The 26,164-nt window shown below is 36.7% G+C and overlaps 2 protein-coding genes across 3 annotated transcripts; one reads left to right on the top strand and one right to left on the bottom strand.

Moving 5' to 3' along the window:
• Positions 1-295: 295 nt before the first annotated feature.
• On the bottom strand, positions 296-4,696 carry DNAJB9 (DnaJ heat shock protein family (Hsp40) member B9). 2 transcript variants are annotated; one of them, XM_061197926.1, is made up of 3 exons: positions 4,588-4,696; positions 2,707-2,933; positions 296-1,761 (listed from the first exon to the last, which is right to left on the bottom strand). In XM_061197926.1, the coding sequence occupies exons 2-3, from the start codon at positions 2,921-2,923 to the stop codon at positions 1,307-1,309; spliced, it is 672 nt and encodes a 223-aa protein (XP_061053909.1). In that variant the 5' UTR covers positions 2,924-2,933; positions 4,588-4,696; the 3' UTR covers positions 296-1,306. The 2 variants fall into 2 exon arrangements, with proteins under 2 accessions (XP_061053909.1, XP_061053911.1); XM_061197928.1 differs by lacking the exon at positions 4,588-4,696 and adding an exon at positions 4,441-4,573.
• Positions 4,697-4,892: 196 nt separating this feature from the next.
• Positions 4,893-10,229, top strand: THAP5 (THAP domain containing 5). The gene is made up of 3 exons (XM_061197925.1): positions 4,893-5,049; positions 8,554-8,746; positions 9,272-10,229. Exons 1-3 carry the CDS (start codon positions 4,970-4,972, stop codon positions 10,184-10,186), a joined length of 1,188 nt encoding a protein of 395 aa, XP_061053908.1. The 5' UTR covers positions 4,893-4,969; the 3' UTR covers positions 10,187-10,229.
• Positions 10,230-26,164: the final 15,935 nt, after the last annotated feature.

Genomic DNA, 26,164 nt, shown 5'->3' with positions numbered 1-26,164 from the left:
CACCAAAATTATAATTAACAAAATCTTCAAGCTACCAAAATCTGTGAGGGAAGGAGGATGGAGGACGATAAGAAAGCAAGAGAAATTACTAAACAGCAATCTGACAAGGTCACCTCAGGGTTTCAGGTTAGTGAAAAGTAACTTCTAGAATATGGTCTACGATCAGTATAAGCAGCCCAATTGCTTATATACCCTATCTCCAGAATTGCTGAATAAACTTTTAACAATAAAATGACAACAGAGAACATCATATTGTAAATATTATATTTCTCTCACTCACAAAGGTGTATGAGATATTTACTAGTTTTAATATGTATCCATAGGATTAATACTCATGTGGAGTATAACACAGAAAAGTGCGGAACTAAAGAAATAAGTCTATCTGAAAACAAAAGCACACATTTCTTAGGATTTAAAAATATTGCACATAATAAGGTTGCACAGAAATTACTGGCTGTTTGTATAAACAGAATGAGGTATTAGTCAATCTCTAAAGATGAGGGCAAAGAAGAAAAACCACACACACACAAAAATACATAAATCCATATTAAGACCTAGAGCGTCGACAATTAAGAAAGAAATGTGAAAAGATGTGTAAAATAGCTATGATTTCAACACTACAAAATCATTAGCCAGGGACCAAACACGTAACAAACTCTAGGCAATGTTAAGTTTTCAACTTTCTTTGAGTCTAAATGACTATGAGCAATACAATCATTTCCTTTACTCAAATTCTTCTGCATGGTTCTCTGGTAAATATTAAACCATACCTTTCTGAAGCTTTCAGTGGAAATTAACCAAGATACTGCTTGCTATCCTTTACTGAACAACTCAATTATACAGTCTCACATACATTTTGCGACCCAAGTCAGAGATGCTACAGAGCATGCAATTTTAAATTAGCAAAGGTTTCACTGCAAAAAAATCATTCAAGTTCACACAATTTAAATCTACAATAACTTTTAAAATTTAACCTTTAAATATTTATCAGGCAAATTCATTTTTTCCTTGGTAATAAAACTGGTCATGTTAATAAGCCAAGGGCAGGTAGAGAAAAAAGACCAGGCAGAATTATAATATCTTTTTTTAAAGAACCTTGCCTAATCAGGGAATTAATAATTAGCTATTTCTCTACTAACTGAATGTTGCTGAATTTCTCAAAAACAATTTAAACATATTTGACAGCTATATCAAGTTAAGTGAAATCATGCACTTGTCAAAATAGTTCACAAAAAATTGGTTCTGCATCAAAGATATTGAAGAAGAGTCAACTAGTTGGGTTTAAAGAGAACAGAAAAAGGACAAACTACTGCCCTGAACAGTCAGTGTATGTAGTAACCATATTTCCTTTTCGTTGAGTGACAGTCCTACAGTGCTTGCTAGATCCATGGAAGCTATTTTCAGTCTGTACTGTATGTCGATTGGTGGTGGTGTCAAAACCACTAAAAGAAAACATTTTCTCCATATCTTCAAACATGTCATCAAACAACCCACCTCCAAAAGAAAACTCCTGGAAATGGTGCCTTTGTCTACTGGAACCATCCTGGCGTGCCTGGAAGTGATTTTCAAAATGCTTCTTGGACCGAGTGTTTTGGTTTTGACCAAAAAAACCAAAGTCTTTAAATAAGTCATCAAAATTGAAGTTAAATGACTGCTCAAAAGGACTTCCACTAGCTCTTTGTCCTTTACCATTAGTAAAAGCACTATGTCCAAGCGTATCATATTCTTTTCGCCTATTAGCATCTGAGAGTGTTTCATATGCTGAAAGAAATAAAAATACTTAGTAACTGAAAGTAATCAAAATTACATATACCCAAACCTCTTAAACTTATTTTATGAAAGTATTTCACATCACAAATAAAACCAATTGCTACTAACATGAGAAAAGTTAGAAGTCACAAAAGGCAGAGACTTTGTCTTATCCACTGCATACTATCAGCAGTTAGCACAATGCCTGCCTCTAGTAAATAACCAATAAATATTTGTTAAATAAATGCTACTATTAATACAAATAAATATGGGGCAACAATTTCAGAGTTATTCTTATTATTTGCGCAAAATCATCACTTGTATGAAAGAATTTAATGAGTAAATTCAGAGGAATTCACATTTTTCACTTACTAGTTGAAGTAAATGTTTAACTCCAACTCCCTACTCAGTTACCTCCACCCACCATTAATTACTAAATGCTCAGGAGATGCAATTTGTTTTAGAATTAGTCTTAAGTCAAAACTTGTTTCATAATTTTCCTTTAAAGACAAATGTGGCTTTGAGATGTAGACCAAGTGAGGAAGAAAAAAAACCAAGGCATTTTAGAGTCTATTTAATTTTTTTATGCTTAATATTTTTATATTTAATCTCCATAATTCATAAAAACTTTCTTCAATTAATTCATAAGTTTTGGGTATCTAAAATTCCTTTTGACATAGAAACAATAAGCAACTTTATAAATAACAAAAGAATGAAATAATACATTTTCAACATTTTCAGATCTGAATGCCAATAAAAGTATATACTTCCACACATCCAGGATCAAAATATGTTATAAGAAAATAGCCTTGAGAATCTCACTCTCACTATATTCATGTGTAGATCCCACTCTCCCTCCCACCTCCAAAAAACCTTCAAATACATACAAACTTCTTAGGTATCATTCTCCTTTACTAGTTAATACCTGTGAGACCTTGGAGATAGTCATTTACGTACCTTCTGCAATCTCTCTGAATTTTGCTTCAGCATCAGGACTCTTATTTTTATCAGGATGGTACTTCATGGCCAACTTGTGAAAGGCCTTCTTGATTTGGCGCTCTGATGCTGACTTTGGCACACCTAAGATATCATAGTAACTTTTTGAGGCCAAAATTAATTCGGTTATCATTAAAATGCAGATTGCAAAGATGAAAACTGACTGGGGAGTAGCCATTTCTAATATCCTAAAAAAGAAAAAAAAAAAAAATATTATCCATGGAACTAATCTTAACATTTTTCTTTTAAAAGAAACTGAATGAGCTTTTAGGATTCAAAGTATACTAATGCAGTATCAAACTGTTAAGCATATATAGTGTATCTTTTATCTATTTCCACGTTATTTCATTTATACAGGCTGCACTACCCCTAAATTGGTTGTAATCTTGAGAGCAAATATAATTCAACCAAATTAAGAAAAATCTTTCTTGGCTTTGCCTTTCCACTAACACTCTGGCCATGAACACAGTAGTTACAAAAATATAGCTTAAAATGATCTCAATATCTCAATCTTCCCTTCTAGAATTCATATTCTAAAGTGGTTTTTTAAAAATTTTAACTTCATGGGAAAAAAGTACATTACCAAGGTAATCAGCCCAGTATGTCTAAATTAGCAGTAATCTTCCCTCCCTAAGAAACCTTGTTTTCATTTCAGCAAGGTGAGCCAAGGATTGCACACAGAGAATCTCAATATCACATAATATTGACAACGCAACACAACAGAACGTAATCTTTTTTTTTTAAACTGTAAGATCCCAAATATTTAACAAAAAAGCATGGATAAATGAGTTTTGTTAAAAACTCATAATGAATAGAATTTAAGATTTCTGCGAAGGCTGCCAGAAAAATGAACTTTCATAGTTTGTACTTTAGATAAGATAAATTCTAACTTCTCAGGAGTCGTTAAAATGTTTCTCTAACCTTAAAGAAGTTTGAACCTAGAATTCAACTTAGAATTCTTGAGAGTACAGATTAAATGACTTGGGATTCAAGCGACCCTGTTTGTTGAACACCGTACCACAGGAGTCCTTAAGAACCTAGGATGACATAACACAGCGGACGAAAGACGCTCTGGTTTGTGCAAACTGCCTGCGCTCCTCTCCTATTGGCCTGTTCAGAGCGTAATTAGCAGATGGATTACTTCTTCCCAGAGAGTTACTCACAATCACGGGAACCAAGGATCAAGTACGAACTCTTGGTTTAAAGAACACAAACCGAGCGCGTACTGTGACGGATCCCTAGTCAAAGGGCGGGTCTAAAACTGACAGGGAGGCATATTCCCAGTTTCATAAACCGTACTCCACAGTTTCAAGTTGAATATACCATACTCTCCTAAAAGACGGACTTCTGCGTTATACTGACTCCTCATTCCCAAGAGAGACCCGGCGGACGGCAAGCCTGGGCCTTACTCCCCAGAGCCAGTGGCTGGTTGGGCTGGACTCGCCCTGTCAGACCTTGCGCCGCCGTCCGGTTGTCCGCGGCTCGAGGTCCGGCCCTGGGAGGAGCTGCCCGATACCCGAGAAAGCCAGCGGCACAACCCCCCAAAAACCCGCACTACACCGTGCTTCGGCCATCTCCTTTCTCCTATTCTCTTCCTCAAGAACACCAGGCAGCCCGAAGCCCTAGCGGCGACCGTGGCGGACACCGAGGCCTAAACCCCCTCCCGGAGACCTCGGCCTCATCCCTCATTCGCACCCTCCAGCTGCAGCTGCTCCTTCAGAGAGCGGAGGCGCCGGCGATGCTGACCAGCTACTCCACAAGGCTGCGCGGCTCGGCCCCCCCAACCCCGGCCTCCGTGGCCTCCGGGAGCTGGTGCGCACCCACTGCCGCCTGTGCACCGACCTCACACTCCTGCCGTCGCCGCCGCGTCCCCTCACAGCCAGCTCCCCACAGGCGGGCCGGCCGCTGCTCGCGCCACCACCTCAGGAGGAGACCTACACGAAACGCTTTCCTATTGGCTCCCGCCTCCCCACCTGACCCTGGCGCCCTACGCGCACGTGGAAAACTGTTGTTGCTGCTCGGCCTGTGCGTCACTTCCGGCCCCAACCCCCGAAAGGGCCGTACTGAAGCCGGCAGAAGCGGAAGTGAGTCGAGGGTTGCACCGTCTTTCCGTTCCGCCCAGCCTGGCGCAGGCGCGGTGGCCTGGATCTGCGGCCCCGCCTCAGCGCGGAAGATCCGCCTGCGCCCCTCGGCGGCCCGGGTCTCCTGCGGCCTCGCCGCAGCGATGCCCCGCTATTGCGCAGCAATTTGCTGTAAGAACCGCCGGGGACGAAACAGTAAAGACCGGAAGCTGAGTTTTTACCCGTAAGTTGCCCCTAATGCAGAAGCGTCAGCTTGCCTTTGGGTCGCAGTCCTGTGGCGTTTGGGGTTGGGGTTTGGCGTATCTCCTGTCAGCTCTATAAATTCGTCCTTGGTTCTGCGGCCGTGTTCGGCCCCTCCGCGGGAGGAGGGCGCGAAGGTTCGAGTTCAGTTTACCTGGAAATGTTCTGACATTTCTAGGGAGGTCGCTGGGCGTGTGGCGAGGCGTTGGGGCCTGTTGGAATGTTCATAGGACGCCTAAAGCAGTCACGTTTGCGCGATGCTCCGTGGTTTTCAGAGCGTTTCCCCACCTCTCCGGACCTCATTTCATTGACGACCTTAACCACCACTTCAGGTGCATCAAATGTGCCAAGTGGGAAGGTGCACTTAAAGTTAACGTACACTTCCAGTGAGTTAGGTCGCATAGTTGTTATTTAATTCCACTTTCTCCTGACGAAACTGAGGCCTTTGAGAAAGGTTAGGTAAGTGACCTTTAAAGTTTTGTGGCAGAGCCAGAATTACCACCTGTCTCCTGCTCAGGGCTCTAGATACTCTCCATTCGTTCAGAGAGCAGGGTAAGTAAGGGCTAACAGGTTTTCCCCGCTCTCCCAACGTAGAGCGTTACTCTGAAACCTTTCCTAAGCGAGGAAGCAATTGCTTTTTTTTTTTTTTTCCTCTGTAAAAGCGAAAATCTTGTTCGGGCATCAGTACCTGTTAGACCTAACTCTCCTAAAAGTGAAGTGGCAGAAAGCGAACTTTGGAGACGTGGGGAATACCTGTATTCCAAATTACTACGGCCACGAAATATTTTCGTGGAACCCGAGAAGTATCCATTTTTATCTGGAAGAATAGTGAAGCAGTATTGTGTAATAAGTAAGAGGCCAGACTCCAAAGCCAGACTTAGGTTCAAATACTGGCTCCACTACTTTGTAGCTGAATAACCTTCCGTAAATTATTTAACCCTTCTAGCTAAGACCTCCCATCTGTAAAGTGGAGACACTAATAATACCTAATTCACACGTAGTGTGTAAAGACGTAAAATGGCGTTTGGCGCTCATAACGTGCTTAGTGTTTATGAAAGTCAACGTATTTAGAATATTCTATTTCCTGTATTTCTTATATTTAAAAATAATTAATTTAGCCCTAACCTGGTTGTCTTTAACTTTCTTTGAATTTTCACTAGCTATTTTGTGAAGCTGAATTGACTTTAGACCTAAAGCTTTCTGTTCACTAATGACTCAGCTGCTTTCCATTATCTTAACTAATGAAAAAAACTGGTAACTCCAAATAAATCACACCATGTGGCAATATTTCCAGGATTATCTTCCTCGAAGCCCTTCCACAAGTTGCAAAGAGATTTTAGGGGGAGAAATATATGCTAGTATATTAATGGCTCTGGCTCTGAGGAGGTTTGTAGCAAAGGATCATGTTGAGTTTGATTTAACCCCATATTTTCCATATTTACTTGGCCTTGGATTTGGGGGCATCATAACCTCAGACTAAAAATTCTTTAATCTTTGTGGAGTGCATAGTTACTATTTTTAAGGAGGGAAAAATAATAATGCCAGAGGAAGTCAATTATAAAGAATTTTTTCCTCAAAATGAATTTACTGAAAGTGGAGTTTTTAAATGAGTTTTTGAAATTTCATGTGTAATCAGCAAACTAAAAATTGAATTAGTTTTATTCCCCTAATAGCACCAAACTTGAAGAATTGAATTTTCTCATACTAACACTATAGCAAGCTGCAAAATAAATTTATTCTAATTTGAGAATTCAGTGAATATATACATATGGTGACCAGTTTGTACCAGTGATTATTTTATGTTTTGGGGAGAATTAATAAGACAGAGAAACAAAATTACCAGTCAAACAAACTGAACCAATGTAGAGATACTAAGTTGTTCCAGAAACATATTCTAGGAGAGTTCTTAGAGATTTACCTGTTAAGAAAGCATTGCAATACAATTACCAATAAAGATATTCACAAAGTGTATTTTTTTAATTGTTTGATAACTTAGCATATAGGTACAATAGAAATAATTTACAAAGGGCATCCGTATACATGAAATAACATTAAAAAAATTTTTTTGTAAAAGGCATATTCTCATTTTAGCTATAACAGAAAAGGTATAAACTTATCTGTGGCTAGCAGAGTTCCAAGTCCTCTGAAAAGAAAATTCTTTTTGCCATTAAATGCTTTTTCTCGTTAGGCCTATCATACTTATAACCTAAGTCATTGATATATGTAAGGTTAAAAATTTTTCAAACCATGTATGAATATTATATCTATGGTAAAAACTTCCAAAGGCAGATAATCTGGGTTTTCCACGGAAGGATATCAGGGTTAAAAATTATTTCCTACAAAGTACCCAGACTCTTTTCATCTAGCATCTTACAAAGTTATCAATATTTATTTAAAAAAATCGTGCTACTACGAAGCATAAATGGTTGTGATTGGGAGGAATGTATAACAGCTGCTTTTTGTATGAGAACCTTCTATGTTACTGTTTTTTAAAAATAGGAAATTATTACGTAGTATATGTGTCTTGGACTGTGTTCTTGTAAAATCTTCAAAAGAAGTATAAATCACTGTTGTTTAATACAGTTTAACTCAAACCTGATTAGACTGGTAGAATAAAGTTTTCTGTCAAATTCTGCCATTAGTCCAGTTTTACCCATAAAACACACTGTAGTACGTTAGAGCCAACTCTAAAAATCCAGGTTACTCAGTACAGGAACAACACGTATAAAGAGCTGTTTTACCTTTCTCTATCTTTTCTGTTTGTTTCATATTATAAAATATCTGAGTCTGTCCTTTAACATGTTTAGTTCTTATGTCAATTTCTCTTTCAGAACTTGAATACTTGAATTTTAGAGTTCCCAATCTACCAGCTGTAGAAGACTAGAAATATTGGACTAAATTACAAATGGGTAGAATTGAGGCTGATTCCAGTAAAGAGAATGGAGGAATAGAAGTTTTATAAGATTGAGTACTCATTTTATGTCAGCTAAACCATTTGTTTGAATTAATGTCTCCATATTTTAAAAATACTAATGTAAGAGCTTGAAGTTTAATACTTCTTGAATTATAGACAAAAAACCGTTTGACTTGTTATATTACTATGAAATATATTTGAATAGGACTTTGTAGTTACAAAGCTCTTCACTAGTTCTAGGCAAACTACACAACAGAATGAAAAAGAAATGTAATCCATAGCAAATATGAATAGATTTTATCCTTTGTAGTAGCATAGGTTTTACTTGAAGGGACTCTGAGTTATGTTTTACAAGCCACTCTTCTCAGACAAAAGCTTTGGCTACACATCTCATATCTTAGTCCTCTTTGCTGCAGAGATGATATGGTAGTAGTTGTCATGAAGATGCTATTGTATGGTAGGAGTGGTTGTCTTGCTTTTGTGGCACTTGACCAATAGGTTACCTATATGTGCAGGCCTGGAATCTGGCAAAATTGTTAAAATATAGCAAAGTTTTCCTTTTTTTACTTTCAGGTTTCCTCTACATGACAAAGAAAGACTTGAAAAATGGTTAAAGAATATGAAACGAGATTCATGGGTTCCCAGTAAATACCAGTTCCTGTGTAGTGACCATTTTACTCCTGACTCTCTTGACATCAGATGGGGTATTCGCTATTTGAAACAAACTGCAATTCCAACAATATTTTCTTTGCCTGAAGACAATCAGGTATTGGAGGCAGGGAGTAGGGGAGAAGGGGATAATGCTGAGCATGGTGGCAGATTGCATGGTGGCAGGTAATCAGGTAGAGGGGATGAGAGGGAAAGATAACTGCTGGGAAAACACATATTTGAGAAAAAGAAAAACTAATTTGTGCTTTTACTGAAAGTGTAATAATTTTTTAAAGATTTAAACTGTTTTGAAGCATAGCTTCAGAGGAGCCAAGGATAACACATACATAAATTATCAGGTTAAGTTATTAATGTAAATTAATGATCTAGATTTTTTACTTGTTTTGTGAGTGATCTGAGATTTTTTCCCATTATATTGATATATTGATTATGCATAATGTTTTTTTAAAAATGCTTTCAAGTATATTTTGAGCTGTTATATACTGAAAACATTTTTTTAACTGAATAAAATTGCTTGGCCAGTATACTGCTCATAGTTGTACTGAAATAATCAGCACTAACTAATAAGGGAATAAGCCTAGTAAGGACATCTTTATTAGAATTTGAAAATATTATTTTATAGGAGAAAGACCCTTCCAAAAAAAAATCTCAGAAGAAAAAATTGAAAGATGAGGAAGAAGTATGCCTAAAAGCCAAGTCAGAAGAGTCATTTTCATCAAATGAGCCAAAGAAGAATACAGTTGACACAGATGTCCTCCCTGAACATGCAGAATTACTTGATTCATCTGCCTTGGTAAAGCCACCAGATCCAAAAACAGAAAGTGTACAAAATAATGTATTAACTTTTAATCTGCTTAAACAAGATGCCAGAAAATCAGAACCTACCTTGGAAACATCAGTTAATCAAGACATAGGTATAGGTGGTTTTCACACATCTTTTGAGAATCTAAATTCTACAACTATTACTTTGACAACGTCAAATTCAGAAAGTATTCAGCAGTCTTTGGAAGCCCAAGAAGTGCTTGAAATAACTACCAATCATCTTGCTAACCCACACTTTACAAATAATTCTGTAGAAATTAAGTCAGCACAGGAAAATCCATTCTTGTTCAGCACAATTACTCAAAGAGTTGAAGAATTAAACACAAATAAAGAATCTGTTATTGCCATTTTTGTACCTACAGAAAATTCCAAACCTACAATTAATTCTTTTATACCTGCCCCCAAAGAAAAGGTGGAAATGGAAGAAGACATAGATGTTGAAGACTCATATAAGGATGTAGACTATGAGATGGAAGTTTTACAGATTGAGCATTCTTACTGCAGACAAGATGTAAGTAAGGAACATCTTTGGCAGAAAGTCTCTAAACTACATTCAAAGATAACTCTCCTTGAGTTACAAGAACAACAAACTCTAGGAAGATTGAAGTCTTTGGAAGCTCTTATAAGGCAGCTAAAACAGGAAAACCGGCTATCTGAAGAAAATGTCAAGATTATAGAAAACCATTTCACAACGTATGAAGTTACTATGATATAGATTAAAGAGGTTTTAAAGCTGTGACTTTTATGTAAGCTTTTTGTTTGCCAAACCAAATTATATGTAAAGTGAACTTTTTCCTGTGTAAAGTTCTTACCTTAATGAAGCTAGCAAGTGCTCTAATGTTATGAACTGCGTCCTGTTCTTATAATGCTCATTTTTGAGAAAAACTAGAGAGTTGTTGGGTAGAAGAAGTTTCATTACTTGTTAATTTTCCAAATTTGAAGTTAAAATGTAGTGAATAAATAATATGATTAAGTCGTAAAATGAGAGAACACGGATATGGTAAGCAAGAGCCCAGAATAGAAGTCAGGCTCAGGAATCAGTCTTGGTTCTACTGTTGACATGTGACTTGGACAAGTTACTTATCAAGATTCTCAGTCTCTAATCTGTAAAAAGAGGGCACTTAACTGGATCTCTAACATAGTCTGTTTCTTTATAGTTTCTTCCCTTTCTAGTTAGATACTTTTAATAGAACAAGTTTTCTATATGATTATCTTATATTTACATAAAACTAGATGCTGGCTAGTATTTGATATTATTAACTGTTGGATTCTTCTCAATATTTATTAAATTATGTGTTGCTTGGCCTTTGGGCTATAGTTTTCTGTGTTATAAAGGAAAATACTCCAGTTACAGTTTTATTCCAATTGAACTAAAATAAGGAATCAACCATTAGCCCAGTTCTTAGGAGAGGTACTTTAAACTTGAAAGAATATGTACCTTATGTGTGGCAGACCATCATAATACACAGTCATTTAAGTTTCTTGACACCTTGTATTTAAGGTTATATTTATAAACCAAAAATTTCAATGAGGTTAATTTTTTTAATACTTTTTAAAAATTATGGTTTTTATCTATTTAATATGTGTAACTTTTTAAAATGTGTGCATATGTCATTTTAAAATTCCAGAATGATAGAGTAATACTTAATGTTACACCTTCCCACTTACATGTATTTTAGTAAAAGAAATTATAGATAGGTGGTGATGACCTTGGAGAGACAAGTAGGAAAGAGAAATAATGGTGATAGAAATAAAATGAAACGTAAAAGCGGAGACATAGTCGTAACAACACAAATGTGAAAAATAGATGATCCCTTAGAATTGGCAGTTAATATAATTAAATATGTTACTCTTTATGGTGTTAAGCAAATTCCTGTCAGTCTGATTCTTAGTTTTCTCATCTGTTATATAAAAAATACTGTTACCTATCTTGAAGGATGGTTTTTTGAATTCTGTAAGGTAGTAAATGTGTTTTTGGTGCCAGAAAATAGGAGGTGCTCAATAAATATTAGTTGGCTACACAGCAAATAGTATTTTGTAAATAGTGTTTTGTAAATGGATGATTATTTGGGGCCATATGTCACTTAGTTTTTTTAGGCTAATAAAATTAATTAGTATTATATGAATGTGTGTCAGCTAATTATAAAAAGTTGATTAGAGGTGTCCTTATTGTGTGACTATGGGGCAAAAATCCTTAAAAATTTTGCATAAATTATGTGTATATAATTGGTAAAGTTGATGTGATGTTATTTTTAAGTTGCATTTTGCTGCTATTTAAAATAAATAATATAGATGTAAATAGCCTTTTTAAGTCATTATAAAATATGTTGTACATTGTAGTTATTTTCTATTTAAAGTTATAGTTTACTCAGGAATAATTTAAACTAGTTGTGTTTCTTTAAACTACTAAATTATAAGTATTTAAGATACTTTCTTGGTTTTTCTATATTCAGTTCAGAATGTTCCCAGTCTAACTCAGTTAACCAATAAATTTTATTTGGGGGTTCTGACCAACTTTATTTCTTTCTTATATTCTTATAAGAGCCTCTTAACTAATAATACCTATATTTTCAATCTCCTGCTTCCATATCTTCCTGGACTCTGCTATCAGCTTTTTACCTAAACTATAGATCTAGCTATATCACCTGCACATCACCTAACTTTCCTAGCTCAGAAATCTGTAATCACTCTTTAATACCTACAGAGTAAAGCAAAACTTGTTACTATCATGTATATGATCCATCCGTGATTCTGTTCATCCTGTGTTCTAGCCACACTGGACTTCTTAGCATTTCTCAAACATGCTAGACAGGTATTTGTTTTTGTGTCTTCTTATTTTATTCTCTAAATTCAACCAGTCTGTTAAAATTGTATTTCGGTTTTGTTGGAATGTCATCCCTTCTTACCAGTCAAAATTGTTTTTTCTCTGTTCCTACAGGGCTTTATCTTATAACACTGAGCTTTGTTTTATAACACCGTAACAGTGTTTACACTGTTTGTATATCATGATGTTATCCATGGCTTTCTCTTCGACTGGACTGTATGCTTTTTGAAAGCAGAATTTTTATTCACTTTTGTTTCTTTGACAATGTAATATTAACTCAATAAATGTTTGGATGAATATTTTGAATTTGCCTACTTAGAATTTCTTGGTTCTGGTCACCTAAAATCAAGAACCTTCTTAACAAATATATCCTTGACACCTTGAGAATGATTAGGGAAGGATATAGATCTTCATATAATCTTTAAAACATTCCATGTTTCCAAGGGACAGTACCATTTACCAGTTATCTTCTATGCCACCTATTAACTGATTTTTGTTGTAGAAGGCTATCCCCACCACAGACTATTTCCTACTTTCTATCTGATAGTTAAAAAGGAAATAAGTCTAAGGAAGCTGTTTATGCCTACATGTCAGGGAGATTGGTTAAGTCAAATTTAGAAAGACTTCATCATATAATATGTGATGTTGATCTAAACATCAAGCAGGTTTTGGCAAGGAGCAGTGGTGGTTTTTTGTTTTTTGGCTATGCATTTCAAAAATTTTGACGTTTTAAGGATGCTTATACATAAGGCATGCATACCACTTTGTTCTTGGTTTGTAAATTAACTTTTATAAACTTTCTTTTTTATACGTAAACAAAACCAAGTTTTTTTGGTTTATTTATTTATTTATTTATTTATTTATTTTAGGCTGTGTTGGGTCTTCGTTTCTGTGCGAGGGCTTTCTCTAGTTGTGGCAAGTGGGGGCTACTCTTCATTGCAGTGCGCGGGCCTGTCACTGTCGCGGCCTCTCGTTGCGGGGCACAAGCTCCAGACGCGCAGGGTCAGTAGTTGTGGCTCACAGGCCTAGTTGCTCCGCGGCATGTGGGATCTTCCCAGACCAGGGCTCGAACCCGTGTCCGCTGCACTGGCAGGCGGATTCTCAACCACTGCGCCACCAGGGAAGCCCCAAAACCAAGTTTCTTAAGGCTACCTTTGTATTCTCTCCTGTACCTCTTGAGCCTTGAACTTTGACCCCTGCAGCAATAAAGCAGCACTTCTGTGACACACACAAGGTCATTTTTTTTTTTAAGAAAAAGAATGCACAGAGTTGTTACATTTTTAAGTGCTGCATTCAAAAGATACAGTTACTCAGCATTCTCTAGTTTGAATAAATTCTTGCAAAGTATCCCTACTGTAATTTGTGATATGATGCTGTGCCCTAAAGTGTATTTTCTTTACTACTGGACAATTTATTATGGCACATCAACACGATTTGTTTGGATAATACACCACTACATTCTGTTAATCAATCATTAGGTGTGACTGAATTTCTTTTGCAGTTATTAAAAAAAAAATCTCAACTTTCTAAATATGCAGAATAAAACTTTTTAAAATAAATAAAAACATCAAGCAGGGAACTTTTCTGCATATTTTCGATCTTGAAAAAAAATCAGCCATGTATTAAGAGTTGGAATATTGGGGCTTCCCTGGTGGCGCAGTGGTTGAGAATCCGCCTGCCAATGCAGGGGACACGGGTTCGAGCCCTGGTCTGGGAAGATCCCACATGCCGCGGAGCAACTGGGCTCGTGAGCCACAACTACTGAGCCTGCGCGTCTGGAGCCTGTGCTCCGCAACAAGAGAGGCCGCGATAGTGAGAGGCCCGCGCACCGTGATGAAGAGTGGCCCCCGCTTGCCGCAGCTAGAGAAAGCCCTCGCACAGAAACGAAGACCCAACACAGCCAAAAATAAATTAATTAATTAATTAATTTAAAAAAAATACTAAAAAAAAGAGTTGGAATATTAATGTGCAGATAAATTTTTCTGTTTCTAGCTAAATTGAACAGTTCTGCCAACTAATTTGGTGTTCAAGTACATCTTTCTTTTTTAGATTATGCTATTTTGTATTTTTGTGGGTGAGGTGGGTGGGTAGAAACACTCACCATTGTCAGAGGGAAAAAGCTACAGAGAAGGTTGGGGGGTGGGGGTGGGAGACAAGACGTATCTGTGTAAGAGAGAAGTTCCTTCAAGGAAGGGTCTTTGTTTCATTTATCATTTTAACCAATTCTCCACCCTCTGGCTTTCTGGTTACTTGACCACCTCATCTCCAGTGAACTTTTCCTCCATTCCTCTTCAGCCACCTCATTTCTATGGTCAGTGGTAGACCTTTGTCATCACCAGTACTTGCATCACGTTGAAAAATATCAACTTCAAGCTCCTCGTTCTGACCACCACCTTCTATTGTTTAGCACAGTTATTGGAACAACTCACACTGCAACCAACCACTCTTCCACAGTCTATCATCCCTGTAGTAGGTTCTATTTTCCAAATAATGGCTACAAAATATATCTCATCCTGTATTCTCTTCCGCAGTATATGACCTTGCCACTCCGTTATCAAGAGGTGGAGTTTACTTCTCTACCTTTTTTTTTTAGTAAATATTTTATTTATTTTTGGCTGTGTTGGGTCTCTGTTGCTGCACGTGGGCTTTCTCTAGTTGCGGCAAGCGGGGCTACTCTTCGTTGTGGTGCGCGGGCTTCTCATTGCGGTGGTTTCTCGTGTTGCAGAGCACAGGCTCTAGGCACGCAAGCTTCAGTAGTTGTGGCATGTGGGCTCAGTAGTTGTGGCTCTCGGGCTGTAGAGCACAGGCTCAGTAGTTGCGGTGCATAGGCTTAGTTGCTCCATGGCATGTGGGATCTTCCCGGACCAGGGCTCGAACCCATGTCCCCTGCATTGGCAGGTGGATTCTTAACCACTGCGCCACCAGGGAAGCTCTCTCTACCTTTTTTTAATCTGGAAGAGCGTGTGACTGCTTTGATCAGTAGAATACAGTGAAAGTGACACTGCCAGTTCCAGACTCAGCCCTTAATGGGCGTGGCAGCTTTCGCATCCTCTTTGGAGCTTTTGCTTCCTCTTGGAATGCCAGGTGCCGTGTAAGATGTGTGATTACCCTGAGATCATGCTGGAAAAGCAAAGTCACATGGAGAGACTCTGGAGAATGAGATATCAGATGCGTGAAGAAGCCACCTTGGAAACTGATTCCCCAGCCCCAGCGACTCGAGACTCAAAATGCAGCAAATGCAGCCACCTAGCTAAGCTCTTCCTGATTCCTTAATCACAAAATTGTAAGCAAAATGTTTCTTTTGGGGTGGATTGTTAGGCAGTGTTTTAAACTGTATTTTCCAGAGAAACACGCTGTTGTTCATGCTGAGATATTCCAAGGTCTGCAGTTGGCAAGCTAGGGACCCAGGAGAGCCATTGGTGTAGTTGTAGTCCAAGTCTGAAGGCCTAAGAACCAGGAGAGCTGATTGTGTAGTTCTAGTTCTATCTCCAGTTCAATTCTCCCTCGCACTGCTCCCTTCCCCTCCTACTACCCCTTCCTCCTCCCCCAAGCTGAGGATCTCATCACATGATTCACTGAAAAAAAAAAATTATAAACACCTCTATAAACCAAAACAATAGAATATTATACAGTAGTTAACATGAATGAACTAGATTTACATGCATCAACATGAATAAATACCCAAACTATGTGAAAAAAGGTAAGTTGCAAAAGGTTTGGTAACAGTCTACTACTTAATTAAAATTTTAAAATACACAAAACAGTAATACATGTTGCTTATATTTACATTCCTATGTAAAGGATAAAAACACACCAACTTCAGGATAATGATTACCTCTGAGGAGGCAAGAAGGGGTGATGGTGGAGAGATTTTATGTGTCACTTCTTTAAAAAAAAAAGTGAGCTAAATAAAGATGACAAAATACTATCTATTTAAATAATAGGTACAGGTTTGCTTTACTACTCTTTAAAATGTTTCAGAATTTAAAATTACATATTTTAGTTGAAATGACAAAAAAGCGTGTTAGGCTTATTAAAGTAACTCTAAAGGTCAACTCTGATTAGACATCATTCTTATAGTTTTGTTATGATTGCTCTTTGTTTTAAGAACATTTGAGGGGGAGTGGGGATTTACAGTGAAAGACTTGATGATTTGGATTTAATAAACTTGGGTTTGAAGTTAGGCACTATGGTAGGCAGAAGAATGCTCCTCTAACTCACTAAAACTCTGAAAAGGGGCAATTTCCCTTTTAATAAGTGGTTGAAGTGGCGTGGAGTGGGGTGCGGGCAGGCGGAGCAGCTAACTGACTTCTTTAGTTCTCTGCAGCAGTAAAATGTGAGCCAAATGAGGATGACATTTTGCATATCATTTTCCCACTTGCTAGCAAATTCTAGTTTCATGTCTCTCCTCTGAGCTTGTAATGATGCACTGGCCCACTTCTCTACTCCCAGAGAAAATAAGAACCAGGCAGTACTGGAGAGGATAACATAAAACCTTTACAGGCGTGAGAGTAGGTTTAACTCTAATATGAACTAATCAACTAAATTGTTCTAATATAAATTTAGAGCTATTTCCATCCCCAATTTTGAAATAACCTAGGTTTAATTAATATTATATATATTTAATACTTTAATAAAAGGAGCTTTAACGTAATAATCTCACTTTACTCACAATCTCAGAGAAACCCTAAGGACAGCCCATCATTAATCATCATTAATCTGTCACCAACACCTCAGTGGTTTTGTTCCAAGGTTCAGGTTTTTGATAGTCTTCTCTATAGCATGTATATAAATAGTATGCATTGTGTAATTAAATATGGTGACCTTTTGTTCTGCATCACTAGTGAACTTAATCACCTATTCCCTCTCTGTAAATTTTACACCTTCTGGATAATGGAAAAGAAACATTTTCTTATATTTTATACTAGAGAGAATTCATTCCATCAAATGAACATTCCTTTTCAGACTCTCCTTCTCCCACACTCTAATATGAACTAATCAACTAAATTGTTTTAATATAAATTTAAAGCTATTTCCATCCCCAATTTTGAAATAAATAACCTAGGTTATTAATTAATATGACATTATACATATTTAATACTTTAATAAAAGAAGCTTTAAAATAATCTCACTTTACTCACAATCTCAGAGAAACCCTAAGGACAACCCATCATTTATCTGTCACCAACACCTCAGTGGTTTTGTTCCAAGGTTCAGGTTTTTAATAGTCTTCTCTATGGCATGTATATAAATAGTATGCAATGTCTAATTAAATATGGTGACCTATTGTTCTGCATCACTAGTGAACTTAATCACCTGTTCCCTCTCTGTAAATTCTACACTTTCTAGATAATGGAAAAGAAACATTTTCTTGTATTTTCATACTAGAGAGAATTCATTCCCTCAAATGGACATTCCTTTTCAGACTCCCCCTCTATGTCCCCCACACTTATGCCAAGGGCTCCAGATTGCCCTGGATCCCAGAGTCTTGGGCCATGGTATTGACTATCTCATGTATCTGTGCTGTTAGTTTTATTAGTGTTAGCTTTTCCATTCATGACTATCTGTGTTTTGTCTTCTCTTCAGGCATTGTAATATAGTGTTGTATTTTTGTCAGGTGTAAGATCATTGAATGACCCTATGTTTTAGAAGGGCTTGATTACATACATTCAGGTAATGGAAATGTGACGAATATTCACTGTTGGAACTGGAACCTACAGATTCTAAAATATATGAGATTTATTTTTTTTATTTTATTTATTTATTTTTGGGCCACGCCATGTGGCATGCGGGATCTTAGTTCCCCAACCAGGGATCGAACCCATGCCCCCTGCAGTGGAAGCGCGGAGTCCTAACCACTGGACTGCCAGGGAATTCCCAGAAATGTATTTTAAATGTTCTTACAGATGTCTTTTAAATTAAGAAATTTTAACTTAAATAGTCTAACAAATTAGCAAAATATCTTATGTTGGGTGAACTATTAACATATTTTTCTCTTACTTGAGTTATTTTTAGTAAAATATATTACCTAAGGGGATAAGAATATTAAAACTACTTTTTAATTCTCTGATAATCACACAGGGATGCTATATTAATAAACACATATTTAGATTTTTCTGTATATTTGAAATGTATGCTTTATTTGATATTTAAGAGAAAATATATGATAAATAATTATATTGATTATTATATATTGATTATAAAGTGGATTTTTCACAATGCGCTGGATTAAGAGTGATGTGGATTTTGCCCCCAAAACAACATTCTGCCCTTAAAAATGACTTAAATGTGATTATTTTCATCTTAGGCATTAAAATGTGTGCCACTTTTTCCTTTGAAAGAAGATGTTAAAGAATCTGTTGTTCCTAAATAATCAATAAATTTGACTGTTTTTAATGGTCACTGATTAGCATCTTGGTACTGTAACTCAGGTAGTCATGCTTTAACAACGCCAGTATTATATGTACCAACAATCCAATAAAATCTATAGTGAAAATTTCTAAATGATGAATGAATTTATATGTGGATTAAAGGTAAAAATAAAGCCTGGAGAAGTTATGGAGTAAAAATGAAATGGAATTTCATCATGTATTATTAAGTTCAAAGCAATTTATTCTTTTTGAATCTTTCTATTCCACTTTGTCGTGATAAATATAGCTAAAGAGTAAAAGGAAAGTTCTGAAAGGGAGGATATATACTAGGAACAGACTAGGATGGTCAAGAATGAGGAGGTTAGGTATGGAAATAAAGAGAAAAAGAAGTTCATTTCTGTGAATCACAAATGAAAAAGTGACAGTAAACTTCAAATAAACAAATCCAGTGTTATGGGCTAAATTGTGTCCCCTACCCCTGAATTCAGATGTTGAAGCATTAAAAAACAGTGCCTTAGAGTGGGACTGTATTTGGAGATAGGGCCTTTAAAGAGGTGATTTAGTTAAATAAAATGAGGCCATTAGACTGGGCCCTAATCCAATCTGACTGGAGTCTTTATAAGAAGAGGAAATTTCAACACACAGAAACACCAGGAATTTGAGAGCACAGAAAGACCACGTGAGTTACACAGTGAGAAGGCAGTCTGCTGCAAATGAAGAGGAGAAGCCTCAGGAGAAACCAAACCTGCTGATACCTTGGTCATGCCTCCAAAACTGTGAGAAAATAAATTTCTATTGTTTAAGCCACTCAGTCTCTGGTATTTTATCATGGCAGTCCTAGAAAACTAATACATATAGGCAGTTGGTTACCCAAATAATAGTCATTTAAAAAATTCATAACAAAGGAAATAGTAAAAGAAATAGTACAAGAAAATCTTCTAGAATTGAACATGTATTTCCAGATAGACCCATCATGTGCTGAAAACAGTGGATGAAAATAGATACACCAAGGCAGATTATTTGTAAAGGTCAGAACTTTAGACACAAAAAGAGGACTTTCAACAAGAAAGCACATGCAACACAAAAGTTCAAGAATAGAACAGCTTCAAACCCCTGAATGGCTACCCTGGAAGCAAGAAGACAAGAGATCAATGATTTGAAAATTATGAGGAAAAAAGAGTTCTAAGATCAAATTCTATATCCAAATTCTCAAAATATTGCCTCCTCTGTACCCTTTCCAAGGATGCTATTGGAAAATATGTCCTAGGGAAATAAGGCCATAAAAGAAAATCAAGAGAATGGTTAATCTAGAATGATTTAATTTATCATTAAACTGATCAAGAGATTAAAAGTAGGAAAAAGGAAATTCAAATGAAGAAAGAAGCAAAGGAAATCCCGAGTTGGTGGTGAAGGGCAGTCCCATCATGACAGCTGGACCACAGATCTAGAGAGCCAGCAGTCCAAATTGTAGTAGATCAGATAGCTCAGGGATAGAGTTCTTCAAGAAGATGAACATTGATAGAATAACTAATGTGTTGAACATCTTCAGCGGAAACTTAGATATCTAGGGTAGAATTTAGAGTTGAGTTAATATTAAGTACAGAGAAAACTATCCAGACAGACAAATATTGAGGCAAAATGTATAGGAAAGTTCAAACCATCATATCTTAGTACATAACTGCATTTACATGGTCAAAATATTGTAAATACAACGTAAACACTGACAGAATGGGAAGATGAGGTATGGCATGGGAGGGATGTGTGTATGTATGCATATGTTTATGCTAAGGCCAGGAACAAGGGGTTGGAAGATGAGGTAATTAAAGAGAGCAAAATCCTCATCGACCATAGTAGGATATCAAAAGATAATGCCTGAATGCAAAAACTTTAAAATGCAAATTAAGTGTGTTATTTTGAGGTAATACACAAAGAATCTGCATTTATCATTGGAAAGAGTTGACTCCAGGGAGCAGGTAATGAAGGACAGCAGTTTTTGTAACAAGACGCATAGAATGCTGACATTTTAAGCACATGTGTAAGAGATATGGGCTAGCTCCTATTCATCCTTCAGGACTGACCTGTTCATTGTTTTATTTAGAAAGCCTTCATTTGCCCTTCCAGATGCCCTTCTTATTTACTCTATTTGCTGCCTTTACTTACCCTGTCATAATACCTATCATCTAGTATCATTATTGCTCTTTACTTGTTTTCATACCCCCAATGTAAGTTTTCATACCCTTAACGTGTGTTTATTTTACAACCTTTTTACCTTCATTGCCTAGCACAATTCTTAGTACATAATAGGAGTTCCATAAATATTTGTCAAGTGAATAACAGCACCTACTAAACCATATTTCAGGAACTATTTGCTGGGTCTAATGCTGGCTCCACATTGAGACAGCCACCAAATAAATTAACCAATTTGCAGCTCCATGAGTATATTATTGCCCCATTATTCAGGTAGGCTCTGTTAAATTATTAACGTGAATTGTAATGTAAATAATGCTACTTTAAATCTTTTATGGCATGCCATAAACTACCTAGTAAAGGTGAAGTAGCATTCCTTCTAGACTAGTGTTTTGTAACTTGGAGGTCTTTGGGAAGCCTCTAGGAAGGTCACTGGATGCCCTAAAATTTAATGCAAAATTTTGTGTGCAGGAATTTTTCTGGAAAGAGAACCCATAATTTCTGTTAAATTAGGAAAGGGACAAATGATTCCAAAAAATTTAAACAGCACTGGTCAGGGCAGTATTGCCTTACATTTCACATTGTGCCATTTTTTAGAGAGGCATAGAGCTCTTTACCTATTTTATTCTCTAAAAACCTTGAAACATAGAGATGGGAAAGCTACTATCCTAGATTTGAGTAAACAAAAACCACCAATTCAGTTTTGTGATTTTTATTCATCGGGAGTAAAACTAGGACTGAAAAAAAAATTGACCCATATCCAAAAGCAGGCTGGGTAAATTCTACACAAGAATTCTTATGAGTTTTAGACCAGTGTTGTTTCACATTTTATGGAAAATAAATTTTAATGTTCAAATTACTATATAGAATGTCAGAGAATTTATTTCAGATATTAAATAAGTATTATTTTTAATTATTAGAAAATACTGTATAAGTTCAATTCATTTGTTTCTTGGTTGCTGAAATATAATTCAAAATGAGAAGCAATGGAGCAGGAGCCAAATTCAGAGCAAGCCTAATCTTTTTTTTTTTTCAGTGCATGGTTTAGGATTTCCATTAATAAAAAGGCATGGTGTTTAAATATGCACAGTGGACTAGAACATCATAAATGTGAAATGAGGTTAATTTTATTGAGCTTTCAACCTTGCTTAGTCTAGGTAAAAACGAATTCACTGTTATGAGACTAGAACATATCTAAACCACAGATGAAAAAGAAGTCAGTCAGTTCAATGATGTGGTATTAAACTATGAGAAGAAATTTTTGAGAGAGTGAGGAGGGAAGGGCAAAAAGACACCATTCCGATTATTCAAATAATCCCCAGAAGGTCATTAAATAAGAAAGCATGCATCTATTTCTCTTTGGAACATCAAGTAATATGTTAAAGAGATATTTATTTTGCCTTGTTAAAATTTGGTGATTTGGAGGTTTGAAACATCCTTCAGCATATCAACTTTCAGTTCACCTGTTTAGTTTCATTAATTTGGGAAATGATAAAATGCAAAGGGAAATAATGTAGTGGGATATAGGAGAGGCACAGAGGTAGGACTCAGAAGACCTGAAAAATCCAGTTTCCTGAGTAATAAAATTCTAGTCTTCTTTGTCAGTAGGCAGAAGCACATTAGTGGAAAAAACCACGGAAATGCATTTCTGAAAAAAAAAGTACTGTAAACAAAGCCTTTTAATGAGGGAAAAAAAGACAAAAAGCCAGTCCAAGGCACAATGAGGTAAACCGCTCCTTTGTTAGCAACAGCAAAATACTGAAGGTGAAGAGATGCCGCTGCTAATACTAGCGAATGGAGGACCCTGGTTTTAACACATAGTGTTTGGCATGGGAGAAATTGCTTCCAACTTAGACAAAATAGTCCCACACATCTCATCTGTCTTTCGTCTTCATTTTGTTAATCTGGAAAGAACTGAACCAGAACTTCTGGGGGGTTGGTTGGTCCTATGTATCACTGAGGAACCGGTTTAAATGTTACCTCTTCCAAGAGGTAACAACACACACAGACACACACACACACTGATGCACACACACAGATATTCGTACCAGTCAGTTATTCACTCTGTCTTTGCAGACTCTATTCATATCATTAATATAACTAAATCATTCTTTGTCATAGTTACCTCCTTATGTATCAGTCTCTGTTTAGACTGCAAGTTCCTAAGAGGTGGGGACCAAAACTTATCTTTGTCAGTGTAGGGGAGAAGAAATCCTTATACCCTCTACCATCCGACATACACGTGGGAGAACTTACTGTGATGGGTAACTCAAAGGTATGGGCAGAACTTGGGGCTTATATGGTTTCTTAACAAGGAAAAGTGACAAGACAAAGGAAAAGGGGTTTAGGTCTTTAGAGGCAGCAAACTGTGGGTAGGTGAATATATGGGGCTGAGGGAGGGGACGAATGGCAGATAAAGGCTCTTTAAGTGAGTTTTGTTATGTAGATTTCTCTGGTGCTGATAAGAGTCTGGGGTTGTCTCTGGTGGTTAAGAATCTTCCTGTCCTTCCTAGCAGAAAGAAAGAAGACAGACAGTTTTTTATGTATCTGCATCCTCTCAATTGCGTGCAGCTCAAAACAATGCTTAGTCAAAGTGGTATATTTTGGGGTATCATACTTTGAATGCCTTAAGCACCTGGTAAGCCCTCAATTAAGTTGTGGAAAAACCTAATAATATGCTATCTCTAGTGGCGGTATTTGAATGATAGATGATTTTTTTTTCTTTTTTATAACAGGATCTTATTAGTCATCCATTTTATACACATCAGTGTATACATGTCAGTCCCAATCTCCCAATTCATCCCACCACCACCCCACCCCCACTTTCCCTCCTTGGTGTCCATACATTTGTTCTCTACATCTGTGTCTCTATTTCTACCCTGAAAACTGGTTCATCTGTACCATTTTTCTAAGTTCCACATATATGCGTTAATACACGATATTTGTTTTTCTCTTTCTGACTTACTTCACTCTGTATGACAATCTCTAGATCTATCCATTTCTCTACAACTGACCCAATTTCGTTCCTTTTTATGGCTGAGTAATATTCCATTGTATATATGTACCACATCTTCTTTATCCATTTTTCTGTCGATGGGCATTTAGGTTGCTTCCATGACCTGGCTATTGTAAATAGTGCTGCAATGAACATTGGGGTGCATATGTCTTTTTGAATTACGGTTTTCTCTGGGTATATGCCCAGTAGTGGGATTGCTGGGTCATATGTTAATTCTATGTTTAGTTTTTTAAGGAACCTCCATACTGTTCTCCATAGTGGCTGTATCAATTTACATTCCCACCAACAGTGCAAGAGGGTAACCTTTTCTCCACACCCTCTCCAGCATTTGTAGTTTGTAGATTTTCTGATGATGCCCATTCTAACAGGTGTGAGGTGATACCTCATGGTAGTTTTGATTTGCATTTCTCTAAGAATTAGGGATGTTGAGCAGCTTTTCATGTGCTTCTTGGCCATCTGTATGTCTTCTTTGGAGAAATGTCTATTTAGGTCTTCTGCCCATTTTTGGATTCGGTTGTTTCTTTTTTTAATATCGAGCTGCATGAGCTGTTTATTTTGGAGATTAATCCTTTGTCTGATGATTCATTTGCAAATATTTTCTCCCATTTGAGGGTTGTCTTTTTGTCTTGTTTGTAGTTTCCTTTGCTGTGCAAAAGCTTTGAAGTTTCATTAGGTCCCATTTGTTTATTTTTGTTTTTATTTCCATTACTCTAGGAGGTGGATCAAAAAAGATCTTGCTGTGATTTATGTCAAAGAGTGTTCTTCCTATGTTTTCCTCTAAGAGTTTTACAGTGTCCGGTCCTGCATTTAGGTCTCTAATCCATTTGGAGTTTATTTTTGTGTATGGTGTTAGGGAGTGTTCTAATTTCATTTTTATACATGTAGCTGTCCACTTTTCACAGCACCACTTATTGAAGAGACTGTCTTTTCTCCATTGTATATCCTTGCCTCCTTTGTCATAGATTAGTTGACCATAGGTGTATGGGTTTATCTCTGGGCTTTCTGTCTTGTTCCATTGATCTATATTTCTGTTTTTGTGCCAGTACCATATTGTCTTGATTACTGTAGCTTTGTAGTATAGGCTGAAGTCAGGGAGTCTGATTCCTCCAGCTCCGTTTTTTTCCCTGAAGACTGCTTTGGCTATTCGGGGTCTTTTGTGTCTCCATACAAATGTTAAGACTTTTTGTTCTAGTTCTGTAAAAAATGCCATTGGTAATTTGATAGGGATTGCATTGAATCTGTAGATTGCTTTGGGTAGTATAGTCATTTTCACAATATTGATTCTTCCAATCCAAGAACATGGTATATCTCTCCATCTGTTGGTATCATGTTTAATTTCTTTCATCAGTGTCTTATAGTTTTCTGCACACAGGTCTTTTGTCTCCCTAGGTAGGTTTATTCCTAGGTATTTTGTTCTTTTTGTTGCAATGGTAAATGGGAGTGTTTCCTTAATTTCTCTTTCAGATTTTTCATCATTAGTGTATAGGAATGCAAGAGATTTCTGTGCATTAATTTTGTATCCTGAAACTTTACCAAATTCATTGATTAGCTCTAGTAGTTTTCTGGTGGCATCTTTAGGATTCTCTATGTATAGTATCATGTCATCTGCAAACAATGACAGTTTTACTTCTTCTTTTCCAATTTGTATTCCTTTTATTTGTTTTTCTTCTCTGATTGCCATGGTTAGGACTTCCAAAACTATGTTGAATAATAGTGGTGAGAGTGGACATCCTTGTCTTGTTCCTGATCTTAGAGGAAATGCTTTCAGTTTTTCACCATTGAGAATGATGTTTGCTGTGGGTTTGTCATATATGGCCTTTATTATGTTGAGGTAGGTTCCCTCTATGCCCACTTTCTGGAGAGTTTTTATCATAAATGGGTGTTGAATTTTGTCAAAAGCTTTTTCTGCATCTATTGAGATGATCGTATGGTTTTTATTCTTCAATTTGTTAATATGATGTATCACATTGATTGATTTGCATATATTGAAGAATCCTTGCATCCCTGGGATAAATCCCACTTGGTCATGGTGTATGATCCTTTTAATGTGTTGTTGGATTCTGTTTGCTAGTATTTTGTTGAGGAGTTTTGCATCTATATTCATCAGTGATATTGGTCTGTAATTTTCTTTTTTTGTAGTACCTTTGTCTGGGTTTGGTATCAGGGTGATGGTGGCCTCATAGAATGAGTTTGGGAGTGTTCCTTGCTCTGCAATTTTTTGGAAGAGTTTGAGAAGGATGGGTGTTAGCTCTTCTCTAAATGTTTGATAGAATTCACCTGTGAAGCCATCTGGTC

Source organism: Eubalaena glacialis, chromosome 8 (genome assembly GCF_028564815.1).
Source record: "Eubalaena glacialis isolate mEubGla1 chromosome 8, mEubGla1.1.hap2.+ XY, whole genome shotgun sequence".
In the NCBI taxonomy this organism is placed as follows: domain Eukaryota; kingdom Metazoa; phylum Chordata; class Mammalia; order Artiodactyla; family Balaenidae; genus Eubalaena; species Eubalaena glacialis.
The sequence above is the reverse complement of the archived record's forward strand: the minus strand, read 5'-3'. Positions and strand labels throughout refer to the sequence as shown.